Source organism: Symphalangus syndactylus, chromosome 9 (assembly GCF_028878055.3).
Source record: "Symphalangus syndactylus isolate Jambi chromosome 9, NHGRI_mSymSyn1-v2.1_pri, whole genome shotgun sequence".
NCBI classification, from domain to species: Eukaryota; Metazoa; Chordata; class Mammalia; order Primates; family Hylobatidae; genus Symphalangus; species Symphalangus syndactylus.
The window spans coordinates 82,338,310-82,353,752 of NC_072431.2; the positions used below are offsets into that span (position 1 = coordinate 82,338,310).

Sequence of the window (15,443 nt, forward strand, 5' to 3'; positions counted from 1 at the left end):
ATAGAACAGCAGTGACACCCAGTGGCCACTTGTTTCATCAGTCAGTGGTCATCAAAAATAGTTGAGCCCAAACCCAAAAAGTACCATAAAACTGAATTTGAAAGGAACCCCAGAAGTTAGCTAATCTGACCCTGGTCTTAAAACATTCCCAGGTAGCTACTCCAATTACTCCAACCACTGCTTCTTTCCCCTGTTACTCGTTTCAATAACTAAAGATTTTAAACCAAAAATCTTCATTGTTTCTCTATAAGGCATCATGCGAGGTAGGGAAGAGACAATTTCAGCACTGCACCCTACTTTCTTTGGCTCTTGCATGTTTAATAAGCTGAAATTGACATTTTTCCCTGAAGATAAATACTAAGTGCCTTATTATAAGTAACTTCGTGACACTGTCATTTGAATTTTGGTCTCCCAGCTTCTAATCTCTTTTTAATTTAGATTAATTCTTCATTAGTCCACCCGTCAAGCTTGCAATAAGCCCCAAATAACCAGAATTGACATGAAATTAAACGTGTGCTGGGGCCCAGTTGATGGTCAATTGCAATGTTCACTTATGAGTCAGCTCCACGGTTACTACTTCTGGAAGGTTCCCTGTACAGGAAGGTAAAACCCCAACTAGAAGTGCTGAAAGCTGTCTCAGAAAATCTCCTGCTAAGGATCCAGGTGATATATGCTGTGGACAACATGAGATGTCCCCGTTCTCCTTTTCCACAGATAAACCATACCCCACGTGGCCCATATGTGTTACTCATCCCTTGGTTTGTTGCAATAGCTCTGTGATTGTTTTCTCACATTTTTCAGCGTGGAGATGACACAGGCTGCCATTACTCATTTGCTTTCACAGCAATTCACTACGGTAGCACAGTCAGACTGTGCCCAGTCACTCTCCACTCAGAGGAAGTCATAGTTGATTCTTAGATATTTTTAGCTGTTTTTTGGTTTTGGGTATTTTAAGAATTTTGCAACAGCTGTTGAACCAAGCAGAGACCCTTCCCAGGTGTCTTGCATCAGGGCTGGAAATCAACAGAATAAATAATCACCAACTTTGTTCTAACTCCAAATAAAGAAAATATTATGGAATTAAAAACCCTAAGATTTTGGCATGGGACAATGACACCCTTTGGTTCCTTGCTTGTTCTCGTTTCCTTTCTGCCTCCAATTATATCATTCGTGCAGCAACCCACTCCACTAGCCAAAGGAGTGGAAAGGAAGAAGGAAGAAAGGACAACACAGTGCCAGTAACCTCAGGCTAAGGCTCCTTCCATGAGCAAAACGGACAGACAATAAGCAGCACCACACCTTGGAGTGGGAAATATTTGCTTCTAGAATGCTGTGGATAGTCTCATTCGAGATGTGGATGGAAGAGTGAAGCTCCTCAGTCAACTTGGTGATATTCTTTATCAAATCTTTTACTTTTACATCTGCAAAGTAAGGAAAATAAGAAAATATCATAATAAAGGTTTAGATCATTATTGACTGCAAAAACAAAATTTGATATTACAACCTGGCTAGGATAGTTTCTTTCACGCCATTCAACCCATAAATCACTAAATAAAGTCATAGCTTCCTCCCCTAGGAGTAGCTTAAATAATTTATATGACAATAAACCAAAATGCCAGTTTCTGTGGTATTTTCTGGTTACTGGTCTACTCTCTCTAAGCCTGTATATTTTAAGAACATTTACTTTAGAAAGAGCTTCTTCTGGCCAGGTGTGGTGGCTCACACCTGTAATCCCAGCACTTTGGGAGGCCAAGGTGGGCAGATCACAAGGTCAGGAATTGGAGACCAGCCTGACCAATATGGCAAAACCCTGTCTCTACTAAAAATACAAAAACATAGCCAGGCGTGGTGGCACATGCCTATAATCCCAGCTACTCAGGAGGCTGAGGCAAGAGAATCACTTGAACCCAGGAGGCGGAGGTTGCAGTGAGCCGAGATCACGCCACTGCGCTCCAGCCTGTGTGACAGAGCGAGACTTAAAAAGAAAGAGCTTTTTCTTAGGGAGCAGTGACCAAGTGCTGTAGGAAACTCACTTGTATACATGCATCTATTCATCTCACTTTTTTAATGAGAGAGGGATCATTTAAGTATTTGCCAGAATTCTTCAGACATGGCATGTTGATGCTACAAGAAGCTTCATGAGTTGATAGAGTGAACAGCCAAGGAAACAGAGACACACAGACATCAATTGCTTGTCCAAGGAGGCAAAGCCAGAGCAAAATCCAGACCACGGAAGTTTCTCTTTGTTCCTCTGCTTCAATGTGGTACCCTAGGATTTCAGGACTTTCTTTATAAATGCCAAATACATCAGACCAGCCAAGTTCTAAATGATTATGTATCACAAATAGCATAAATTTTCTGTTGTATGTTTTAATAATATATTTGCATGAGAAACTAAATAACTAAATTTAATTTTTAATCAAGCAAACTTGGAAAACCACATACTTACCCTCAGTTACTGTGAAATTGCTGAGAAAAGTCATGACGGGATTCCCTGATGACCAAGTTTCCTCGAGGCTTTTGGCCAACCTAAAATGGCAGAAAATTAAAGCTAAATTAGGCAAGATAAAACATCAGAAACAATGTTGGAATGAATAATACTGCCTCAGCTCCCAGGAGATGGGCTGGATAACAAGATCACATTTCCATAAAGTTCCTCCAACAATTAGACCCACATGTCTCCTGACACCATCTGTATATGAATATCCATTAATACTACCCACACTCCAGTGTTTCTTTCTCAGAGCTCCTGCCAAGAGAGATGAACCAGGGGAATGAGGATGCATAATAAATGGCTTTTCACAACTGTGAAAAGAATAGATAGGAGAGATCATGGAACGTACGGGAAATTAGGTTAGCCAGGGTCAGATGAAAATCATTCTTTCCGTGAAAAAGTCATTTGCAGAATTCAAAGTTCCTTATTTCCCCTTCTGGTGCTTTACACTTTCAGAACACTAAGCAAAATTGATCAAACATGAAGGTAATTTGAAAAATATTTGCGACTGGGCACGGTGGCTCAGCCTGTAATCCCAGCACTTTGGGAGGCTGAGGCGGGCGGATCATGAGGTCAGGAGATTGAGACCGTCCTGGCTAACACAGTGAAACCCCGTCTCTACTAAAAATACAAAAACAAAATTAGCCGGGCGTGGTGGCAGGGGCCTGTAGTCCCAGCCACTCAGGAGGCTGAGGAAGGAGAATGGCGTGAACCCAGGAGGTGGAGCTTGCAGTGAGCCGAGATCGCGCCACCGCACTCCAGCCGGGGCAACAGAGCAAGACTCTGTCTCAAAAAAAAAAGTAAAGAAAGAAAAATATTTGTCTGCTCATACAGAAATTTATTTATTTATTTATTTATTTATTTATTTATTTATGAGACAGGCCCTTTATCTGTCAGCCAGGCTGGAGTGCAGTAGCACAATCACTGCTCACAGCAGCCTTGAACTCCTGGGGTCAAACAACGCTCCTGCCTCAGCCTCCTATGTGGTTGGGACCATAAATGCACAGCACCAAATCCTGCTAATTTTGTTGTTGTTGTTGCTTTTATTTTTTAGGGACAGGGTCTTGCTATGTTACCCAGGTTGGTCTCAAATTCCTAGCCTCAAGCGATTCTCCCACATCAGCCTCCCCTTAGATGGGATTACAGGCATTTGCCGCCAAGCGTTGTGGATTACATTCTTATATCTAATATCTTTATCGCCAATAAAGTTAGCCTTCTGATTAATGCTGCTGTTACATTTTACCACTCAAAAATTGTCATGGAAAACTTTGATGTTTGGAAAATACATATTAATATGCACATTAAGAGTATATTATACAGACTACTGTCTGAAATTCACATTTTGAAAAGTCCTAGACATCCTCTCTATGAATGGAAGTACTGGGGAGGGCATGAAAGAATATCAGAGCATACATGTGCAAGTGCTGCTGTACCGTCTCCAGCCTCAGCTGGCACGCGCAGTCCTGGTCAGTGGCATTTTCCAAGCTCCTCTTGAAGCTCTCCAAGGTGCTAGAAAGATTCTTGCTAAGACTTGCACAATTTAGCTGATTGGGCGAGGACCATATCTTTTCAATTTCCTAGAAAACATAGCAATGATATAGGTTAGAAACACACATACTTATTTGTAAGATTTTAATTTATTCTCATTAGTCTCAGGAAACACGGAGAACAATCATGTCAGTTGCTTCTGTGCATTGCAGAGTAGTAGAAAGAGCCCTTGGCTGTGGAAATACAGAAGCCCAGATCTTACTCCCGGCTCTGCTGTTAGTCAGCCAGGCAAGACGGCATGTTCTTGAACATACAGCAGAGAACACGCAATTCTCCACCAAATCGCCTGGCTCTTAACCTCCTGAAGCTCTGTTCCTAGGAACACACACAATTCAATAGCAGAAAAACAAATAACTCAATTTAAAAAATGGTCAAAGAAACTGAACAGACGTAAAGAAGACATAAAAATGGCAAACAGGTAAAAGAAAAGGTGCTCGACTTCACTAATCATCAGCAAAATGCAAATCAACCACAGTGAGCTATTACCTCATACCTGTTAGGATGGCTGTTATCAAAAAAGACAAGAAATAGCGAGTGTTGGTGAGGGTGTGCAGGAAAGGGAAACCTTGCGCCTGTTGGTGGAAGTGTAAACTGGTGCAGCCATTATGGAAAACAGCATGAAGATTCCTCAAAATATTAAAAATGGAACTACCATATAATCCAGAAATCCCACTTCTGGGTATAAAGCCAAAGGAAATGAAATTATGTCCCAAAGAGATATTTACATTATTCACAAAAGCCAAGATATAGAATCAGCCAAAATGTTTCTAAAGAGATGAATGGAGAAAATGTGACATTATATACAATAAAATATTATTCAGCCATAAAAAGAAGGAAATTATGCCACTGGCAGCAACACGGATGAACCCAGAAGATATGCTAAGTGATGGAAGTCAGCCACAAAAAGAAAACTACTACATGATCTCATTTACATGTAGAGTCAAACTTTTTAAAAGTCAAACCCATAGAAACAAAGCATAGAATGGTGGTTACCAGGGATGAACATGGGAGGAATGAAGATGTTGGTCAAAGGGTATAAAGTTGCAGTTACGTAGAATAAACACATCTAGAGAATTAATATACAGCAAGGGAATTACAGTTGCTAATATTGTATTACATACTGGAAATCTGCTAAGAAAGTAGATTTTAGGTGCTCTGAACACACACGCATGACACACAAAGATAACTCTGAGATGACAGATATGCTTATTTGTTTGTAGTAATCATTTCACTTTGTATGTTTATCAAAACATCATGGTGTACACTTCAAATATATACTATTAAAAAATAAATATGAAAATGAAAAAAAATTTAAAGAAAATTGAGGCTTTTCAAAATTCACAGCCACAAACACAATGATTAGAAAGAAATCGTATGTGGCTATTCATATGTGAGGTGGATAAAACCTGGATTTGCCCTGCTCTGAAGGTCAGCAGTGCAGCCTGGGAGGCTCCTGTCCTGCCCGCTGCAGGTGGAGAGGCTCCTAAGACTCTGGGGAACATCTGGAAAGACTCCAGAAGTAGGTCCCCACTCTCCGCATCTCCAGCCCCCACCTCTAAGATTTCATGGACATCTTATCAGTATCTTCCTAGAAACAATCACTTTTTTAAAAGACCAATCATTTTGCCAAAAAAAAACCTTTTAGAATAATACCTATTAATTGACAAAATGCAAAACACCATATGTGGAATTAAATGACAAATATAGGTAATTTAATATTTAAAACAACCAAAAAAACACCACAAACATATAACATCTATGTCTATAAACATACACATGAATCTATACACTTTCCCTAGTCACAGCTATTCTACCATAAATATTTTACATCATCAGAATTTATTTGCTTCATCACATTTTATTTAAATCAACATATTCTTACTAATATTGGAAGCATAGTTCCAGGCTGCACCAATTATGGGAAGGTATCATATGCAGGTCAACACTTAGATAATATTTCTGTCTAAATAAAACCTTAAATATTTTTTTCAAAACCACTGTCAACTTCCCTTGCAAAGGAAAATCATGAATCATTCAAGTGACCAGAGGAAGCTAACAAATATATGTTCCAAGGAAGTGTGAAGACTGCTGAAAACTCAAGGTTGGGAGCTGAGCTCTGGAGGCCGCCCCAAGATGGAGCCCCCTGGCAGAGCTGAGGTAGATTTAGAGGGGGAAGGGGGGTGAAGACTTCTCAGGAAATGATGAACATTAATCCATGATCAGAGCACTCATGCCACTGTCACCACCACCTCAACCAAACCCCAAACAAAATCTCACTGTGGGGGGAACTAAACCAGCCAATAGATTATTACAAAGCATGCAACTTCTTGACTCTAATTCATCTATTATTGTCATTCATTTTATAAGTTTCTTTTTTTCCCAAGTGATTTGGGAGTGGAACTTGAATAGAAATCCTATAGGACTACTCATTCATTCATTCAAAAAATACTTATGGAGCACCTGCCAAGTGCCAAGCCCAGGCTAGGTGCTGGACTGAGAGTTGTGAACACAGAAGGCAAAACTCCTACCTCCATGAGGTTCACACCCCAGTGCAGGAACACTACCAGCAGACAGCTGTAGGGGCAAACTGGTCAGCATGTCACAGGTGACCTGGAAGAATATAAGGCAGGGGTGGGGGCAGTGCTGGAGGGGCAAGAGGAAGGTGTACAACCCTCCTTAGCATCATTAGGGAAGCACACTGCAGGTGCGGGAGCAGCAGGTGCAAAGGCCCTGAGGTGGGTGCAAAGGAGCCAGCAAGGTGGAGAAAAGAGTGCCAGGGAGGGCAGAGGGAGGGATGTGCCACCCAGACAGCAGGACCTAGCAGTGGCCTCCCTTAGAAATTGGACACTTATTCCAACTAAGACTGGAAGATGCTGGACACTCTCAGCAAAGGAGTAACACCATCTGATGATGTTTTGGAAGGATCGCTCTGACTACCACATTAGGGATCGAGGCAAGGGGAGGAGGAAGGGAGAGCTGGCTCGCATCTGAAAGGTGCTGGTGGAGGTGTTGGAACATGGCCAGATCATGGAAACATTTGGAAGGTAGAAGGGAGAGTTTTCTAACTGAAAAAAATAATAAGAAGAAGAAAGACTAAACAAGCATGCCAAGGTGGTTGTCCCTGGCATCTGAGGGAAAGAACACCAGGGGAGGGAAAAATTACATGGAAAGATGAAGAGGTTTTTTTTTCAGATGAGTAGAATTGAGGGGCCTGTTTGACATCTGAGCGGGAATGCAGCTGAACACATGAGCATGAAGGTCAGGGGAGGTGTTGGCTGGAGAAGGAAATTTGGAAGTTGTCAGGAAGTAATTTGGATTTCTAGGTTGCAAATGAATCTGGATAAGATGCCCTAGCATGTGAGCACAGACTGAGAACAGAAAGGGTCTGGAGACAGCCTGGGTCCTTCTGCCACATAGAGGAGCCAGGCGTGGAACTGGAGACAGTCGGTCAAGGATGCAAGAGGAGCCTAGGGAAAGTGCCGGGAGCTGAGTGACTTGGGGATGGGCGTGGCTGAGTCTGTGTCAATGCCAGGCTCAGACTCAGGAGGTGAGGAGTGAGATTCTGCATATGGAGGTTGACGGGCTAGGCAGGTAGAGTGGTGTCTGCTGTCTTTGTTAGCCGGACCAGGCCAATCTGGTTCAAACTTTTACGTAACAAAGTTGTGAGTTGTTTTTCAGTTGCCATGGACCCTCAGGTCACATAACCCGAGCATGCCTGGATGAACCAGTGTGCAACCACAGGGGGAGCTGGAGTGCTCAGACTGAGGAGCGGGGATTGAATTAAGAAGCGGACACTGCATGCCAGGATCCAGGATCCAATTGGATTGAGCTTTGGCATCACCCATGGCAGGATCCAGTCAATCAGATCCTCATTACACGATGTTTATAAAACCTAACCCGTCCCCAGCTCAGAGGCACAACTTTGGGAACCATCCCTGGTGTTCTCCTTACTTAAATCCCATTGTTAAATCCTCCTTGGTTGTGGTCATTGGGTTGATACCCGCCAAGCAACAGAACCCCTGCATTGTGTGAGTAACACCTGAAGGGGTCTGACAGGGAGTGGTCAGCTCAAGCCCGTCTCCATTTTCTATCGTGTGGCAGGGCTCAAGGGTACAGACTTCTTTCCTTTCTTCACTTAAGTTTCTGCTGACTGCTCTATCAGAGGAGACACAGCCTCCTCCAGCCTTCACCCACCCACTGCCCCTAATGTGCACAGACCCCATTTATTGTCTGAATGTCACCACAGCAAAGCAGAAAGAAAAAGGATGGCAGCAAACTCAGGAAGAGCATCTGCAAGGCAGAGAGATGTCTAGGTCCAGCCTCAAGACTCCAAGCTACGTGCACATTTCTAATAACATGCATAGAAGCCCTTGGACTTTCACACTCTGCTTTTTTCCCTTTTTTTTTTTTTCTGAGCGTGAAGCTCTCTAAATCTTCTCCAGTTCTTTCACCCAAGCATTTCACAGGCTCGGTATTCTTGCTCCAAAGAGATCCCTTTTGGTAGCATACCAATGCACAGATACAACTAGGTCAGAACAATAGATATAGGTGAGTATCCCCTTAGGGGCCAACTCACTCCTGAGAACATAGATTGAATTAAACCCATTGCATGAGGGCTCTGCCATGGAGTATTCCCTTATAGCAAAGAACCTCTAGTTCGTAATTTGTAACTGCATGCAAATTAATTTTCATTCAATGCATTTATAATATTCCTGCTATGGATGTTATTCTTAAATTTAACAAAATAATAATTTTGACATAGAGGGGATTATAAAGTAGAAAAGTGCACATTCTACCCCAGTAGCAAGGACTACTGGAAGAATAATTCCAAGTTTCTTCAGCACAGGTGTACCAGGCTTCAGGTAAGCAGAAGCATCTAGGACAAAGGTTGAGATTGAAATTCATCAGGCTATACTTTTGGGATCAGGTAAAACCACCACGTGGAAAACGCAGCACCTATCAGACTCTCCTTCTCTGGCTAGATCAGGCCTAGAATCAAGAAATACTGGATAAGTGTATACAGGTGGACCCAAAGGTCTAGTAGGAAGCCCCCACCCAACCTGAAGTTCCAGCCGCATTCTCCAACTCAGCTTATCCCAAGAAATACAGTGGGCACTTGCTGTCATTTTTGAAATTTAATTTCTGCTGCCCATTCATTTCCTTATTGCTACTTTCTACTATTTGGAACAAAGGGTGGGAGAGGGTAAGGAGTTGACAGCCCCAAACTTTTGTCATATAGATTCAATCAGCTGAAACTTTCTCTTTCAATGGGAATTCCATGTTGCCACTGAGAAAACTATATTTAAAATATTTATTTAGATATTGAAAAATAGCAAATGGCATTGTGCTCTTTGCCCATCTCTGTTGGAGACTTCTTATCCCACAGCCTGAAAAAGATTTATATTTCTAAAAGTCTCACATACTTGAAGCCCTTGAACCACAGACCCATCTTAAAAGCTTTGCATCCTGAGATAAGCAACATACTATTTTTGTCATTAAAGACAGGAACTTCTGCTCTTTATCAAAACTAACTCAACTGTTAGTTACCAGCCAGACTTGTTGACAATCATATAACAATTTGAACTATAAATACAGTCTTTGAGTCAGTTGCTTTGAAAGCTGGAGTCTCTTGACTATTTTATTATTATAACCTTCACTCACCACTAAAAAATTGTCTGTGAGGGGCCGGGCGTGGTGGCTCATGCCTGTAATCCCAGCACTTTGGGAGGCTGAGGTGGGCAGATCACGAGATCAGGAGTTCGAGACCAGCCTGGCCAACACAGTGAAACCCCATCTCTATCAAAAAATACAAAAAATTAGCCAGGTGTGCTGGCGGGCACCTGTAATCCTAGCTACTCAAGAGGGTGAGGCAGGAGAATCACTTGAACCCGGGAGGCAGAGGTTGCAGTGAGCCGAGATTGCACCATTGCACTCCAGCCCAGGTGACAGTGCAAGACTCCATTTCAAAAAAAAAAAAATTGTCTGTGTGGCTCTTTTTTTCTCCTGTATCCACATTTAATACCTGACAAAGATCTGCACAACCTGGAAATAAGAATTTGATGTTCTAAAAAATCAATGTGAATTTGGGGTTGTAAAGTCAGTCATTGCTAGAGACTGCTCAGGGCTTCCTGCTGACAGGCACCACTCCTCCAAAGGCCACAAGACATTGATTAGGGATCAGCAGCTCTCACTCCCTCCTGACACTTCACCAAGGCATGGCATTCGACACCCTTGCCATGCTGTGCGAGTCTGGCACGGCTACCTCTCATCTCTCTTGGCATCATCTATTTCTCTGCTTTCTGTGATAATCTCACGCTTACAGATATATGGATCACAAAAGCAAGAAACAACATTCAGAACCAGAACTAGAAGAGAGACAGGTCTTCACTGCATTGTTGGAAAGACATCACCATTGTCCAAGCTTGTCAGGGGGATCAGGCCTGCCTAGGGGCCCAGGGGTCTTTAATTCTAGGGCAAAGGAGTGGGCCCCAAATAAGAGTCACATTCTCTGACAGCTGTAGTTGGAGACCCTGCATGGGAGCCTATTGAGCATGTGTCCAATGTAATAAAAAGGAAACTGCTATGCTGGTTCCCGTTCAGCTATCAACTTTTGGTACTAGCCAGTGTATTCAATGAGTTAGAGACAGTGTTGGGCTGGTAAATATTTAAAAACTAACTCTCCAGAAAAAAAATTCTGATTTGGAGTACTTGCCAATTTCCATGGTGCAAATGCTCCCACATGGCCCAGTTCAAGCTGCCACCATAACGTCATTAAACATAGAGATGGGAAGAACTGCACTTAGCACAAGACTACATAGTATTTCCATCATGTGGATACAACAAAAGCAAATCATCTCAGGAAGATAGATAACAGTAAAACATACTAAAATAATTAGGAAGTGATGAATCTTGAGTAATTATTACTTGTGTTTCTAACAGGACTTATTTCATCATAAGTTTATACAATTTATTTATAATGATGATATCTATGTTTAACAGCCAGCTTGCAAAATTCCTGAAAATTTAACAATCAGCTTTCACAACTCAGTGCCACTCAACCCCAGCATACCACTGGGAGAGGCCAAGAGGGAGGAAGGGTGAGCAGTCATTCTGCAAGCCCAGCTTGCAACAAGACTGTGTATGACACCATTGCTGTAGTTATAAGAACGAAGCAGCAAGTTTGAATAACTGGACTGCCTTGCAAGGGCCAATAGTCATGAACATGAAATTCTCTGAAATATTAAAGACGACAAACCTGGAAGTGGTCCTGTGCCAAAGTGACCCCTTGTATAGCAGATAAAATGAGATGCCTTATCCCACTTTGCTTGCAACTCAGAGTAGCACACAAAATGTCCTTGGTCCAGGAAGGGTTTTCTGCCAGAGGAAACACACAGAGAAATAATTAATAGACAGTCCTCTCCTGAACTAGCCACTCTCACAAAATCACTTTTTAAAGATTCAAAGTGATACAAATTCCTAAACATTTCTTAAATCAAGATGAACAGGTAAAGCTGTGCCTTTCGAGTTCCAAATGTAATAAAATAAAGATTTTGCTTTTCTGGGCCTAATTGATTTTGTACATATTAATTTTCTCTACTTCCTCAAACTGGCTCCTTTCCTTACCCCTACAGGTGGGGTACCCATTCACCCCAGTTTGCCCAGGACAGACTTGCTTTTCACCTATTCTTGCATGGTATGAACAGTGCCCTCTGTCATTCTCAAAAGTGCCCCAGTTTGAAGGATGAATTACACACTGTCTATGTGTGGTCTTCTCCATGCCCCATGCCTCATAAGTCACTTCCTAGAAGCCAGTCATGACTCTCCTCCCCCTGGTCCTCACAGCCAACCAACCTCCCCATCTGCTCAGCATGACCTTCCAATGTCTCTCCATCCATGCATCTGTCCAGCACCCATAGATCACGCCCAGGAAACTGCTGTGCTCTTAACAGTCCCACTCCCACCTCACCCTTCCAATCTGCCTTATGCTGTGATCCACAAGGCTCTTCCTCAAAGGAGATCCCCCATTACAGGAATCTGTGCAAAGGCTCCACATTGCATCCAACGTCTTTCCACAGCCTCAGGTGCCTCTACCTCTCTGCACTCATGCCCTATGTCCCTCCTGTCTCCTCAAGGCCATCAGATACAAGGCACCACTCTCCCTTCCTGAACCTACGTATCTTTTAGAGCTCTGCCTCCAGAGACCCACCTTTCCCAGGCTGAGCAAAGCCCCTTCGCTCCCTGCTGCACAGATGCCTGCGTGCTCACCTCCCACCACACGATAAATCCATCTGCACAAGACCTGCCATGAGCAACTTTTGTTATCATTGCCTTCCTGTCATTGTGGCACCTAGCACAGGGGTTCGTACCTCCTAGATGCTTGGTCATGATAGAAAATAAAATACATTTTTATAAGAAATAAAATCTTTTTTTAATTAGAAAAAGAAGTTATCCTGACTTAAATTATTAATAATAAATTGTTTCTCAAAAGTCCTTTAGAAAAACAGTTCTGAGCCAGGCGCGGTGGCTCACGCCTGTAATCCCAGCACTTTGGGAGGCCGAGGTGGGCAGATCACAAGGTCAGGAGATCGAGACCATCCTGGCCAATATGGTAAAACCTCGCCTCTACTAAAAATACAAAAATTAGCCAGGCATGGTGGCGGGCACCTGTAATCCCAGCTACTCAGGAGGCTGAGGCAGAAGAATTGCTTGAACCCAGGAGGCAGAGGTTGCAATGAGCCGAGGTCGCACCACTGCACTCCAGCCTGGGTGACAGAGCGAGACTCTGTCTAAAAAAAAAAAGAAAGGAAGGAAGGAAGGAAGAAAGGAAGGAAGGAAGGAAGGAAGGAAGGAAAAAAAAACAGTTCCGGCATATTACTAAGTGAAAGAAGCCAATCTGAAAAGGCTACATATTGTATGATTTCACCTCAATGACGTGCTAGAAAAGACAAAAACTATGGAGACAGTAAAAAGATCCGTGGTTGCTAGGGGCTAGAGGGGTGGGAGAGATGAATTGGCAGAGCACAGAGGATTTTTCAGGCAGTAAAATTCTGTGTGTGATACTGTAACATTGGATGTATGTCATTACTCGCTTGTCCTAACCCATAGAATGACAACACTGAGAGAGAAGCCCAACGTGAACTGTGGACTCGGAATGATGCTGTGTCAGTGTGGGTTCATCAATTGTAACAAATGTGCCACTCTGATAATGAGGGAAGCTATGGTGGGGAAGGGAGTATATGGGAAATCCCTGCACCTTCCATTCAAGGTTGCTGTGAATCTAAAACTACTCTAAAATATAAAATTTATTAATTAATAAAAGTTTTCAACCACATAAAATGCAGAGTAGACACCATATACCCGAAGTCATGCTTTCCAGAAGCAATTCACCTTGATGCCTTATTTGTTTTTCTTTTCTCATTAATCTCATTTTACTAATTTCAAAGACAGGTATCTGTAAAATGTGTCACTTACGTAATCCCCTATTAAAATTTGAAATGAAGGTAATAATGTGCTGTTATATATCACAGCACTTATCTTTAAGCATAAATGTATTCTCTGGTCTGGGGAAGACACAATAATGTGTTTATAAGTTAAGTTGTTCAAACCTAAAAGAGCAGAGAATGCACCCTGATGAAGCTGATGTAATGTGTGGCATTAGGCAAGCTGTGGGCTGTGTCAGCCCCTTGCTTCCTCAATGTAAAATGACAACGTGGATTCAACAGTGACCAAGCCCAGCACTCCTGCAAGGTTAGGTCAGGGATGATATGATCATGGGATGCAGTGCTGGGCTGTCAGGCCATCTGGTCTCCATCTGCCTCACATCTAACACATCTTGAAGCCTGCCCCCAAAGGCACCACCCTCAAGGACACTTGACAACTGTCTTGACACTAACAAGAGCTGGTTTTGAGACTTGGCTCCTCCAACTTTCCCAGGTACCCTCTTTCTCCACCTCTCATTGCCTCTTCAAATCCCTGGCTCCAGCCCTTCCTACTTGCTATGGCCCCTCTTCTTGGCTCCAAGGACACATTCAGACCCACTCTGGCTTTCCAGATCTGCCAGTGCTCTCTGGACCTCTTTCCTCTCCTCCCTTCAGCCGCATGGACTCTCTCAGGTCTCTTCAACTGGAAATGGGCTCTGACTTCTTCACTCTGAAACCCTGGGAAACCCACTCTCACTCTCTGGGCCTCGATTCGTTAATTACGGAAACTGGAAGATTAAAGTAGCTGCCCACTGAGGTTCCTTCTGTTGCATGAGCTCTCCTGCAATTGTCCTTGGCATCTTTAAAGCACTAGATCAGGAGGAGGAAAGCTGTCACTTTCCTCCTGGAGATACTGAACTCAACTCTGTGATATGATGAAAATATAGTGCATTTTCAACAACAATAATAATAACAGATCTGACTCTTCTTCCCTTTATATGATGGGAGAGGAGGGGCTATTTGCCCACGTTGGTCAATTCCACCCCATCCCTTTAACTTTATGGGATCTGTCACTCCTATTCTACAGGATGGAGTAACAATTCAATAAGGACAGTGGGGTGGCAGTTTAAATGTTAGTTATGCTTGAGTTTCCTTGAAATAAAATATAAAAATTAAAAATTAATTATCTGTTACTAATGTAATCTCAAGTATGTTATATTAATTTAGCAGCTGCAATACAGAATGGCAAAATAAATATAAATTCATACATTAATGAATGTTTAATTCATTTAAAAACCATTACATTAGCTGACTGTGAAATGTCAAAATAATTACGTCTTCAAACATGGCTGAATTCAATACGGAAGATAAGCATTCAAGAACGAAGAAGAAGTTTGATTTGAATTTTACCTGAGCACACTTCCACATGCTGAAATCATGTACCCGCCATCCTAACTTGTACTTAGATTGTAAAGCTTTACTGATTTCTATTTGACAATAGAAAGCAATATTCCTAATCACCAATGTTCATAACATCTAATTGGAAATACAGATTATCTTAAAAGAAAAAAAAACATGCAAAACCCCTACACAGCAGTTGGGGGTTTCATTTTTAAATCAAGCTTGTCCCACTTCTCCCTCTGTTTCTTACTCCTTTTCCATGTTTCTTAGACCCAATGACCAATCAATTCTTCCGTTCAAACAACCATTTGTATTACAAAAAAGGGATGAGCGAGCAGATTAGAACTAACCCTGTGATAGACAGTCTCTAAATTACCAGTTTTTACTTATGAACTAGCCCTCTAAGCTGAGAAGTAGTTTTCCCAATGGCATGCAGGGAGATGCATCTTCAACTTGCAGGACAGGGCAACTAGCATGTTCAAGGCATTTCCTAAGGGCAAGCCCCTTGGAGGTGACTCATTTTATTTAATCCTCTCACATAGGTTGAAATAGGTGTCCCCCCTATGTTTTCTTCAAGGCTC

The 15,443-nt window shown here is 42.4% G+C and overlaps 1 protein-coding gene across 1 annotated transcript in view; it reads right to left on the minus strand.

Moving 5' to 3' along the window:
* Window positions 1-15,443, minus strand: part of ABCA13 (ATP binding cassette subfamily A member 13) — a 514,266-nt gene that overhangs the window by 378,343 nt on the left and 120,480 nt on the right. Inside the window, exons 20-23 of the mRNA XM_055294536.1 lie at window positions 11,298-11,416; window positions 3,908-4,071; window positions 2,450-2,529; window positions 1,300-1,421 (exon numbers count right to left, since the gene is read on the minus strand). Coding sequence (XP_055150511.1) covers window positions 1,300-1,421; window positions 2,450-2,529; window positions 3,908-4,071; window positions 11,298-11,416 — 485 coding nt within the window. The remainder of the gene's footprint in view (window positions 1-1,299; window positions 1,422-2,449; window positions 2,530-3,907; window positions 4,072-11,297; window positions 11,417-15,443) is intronic.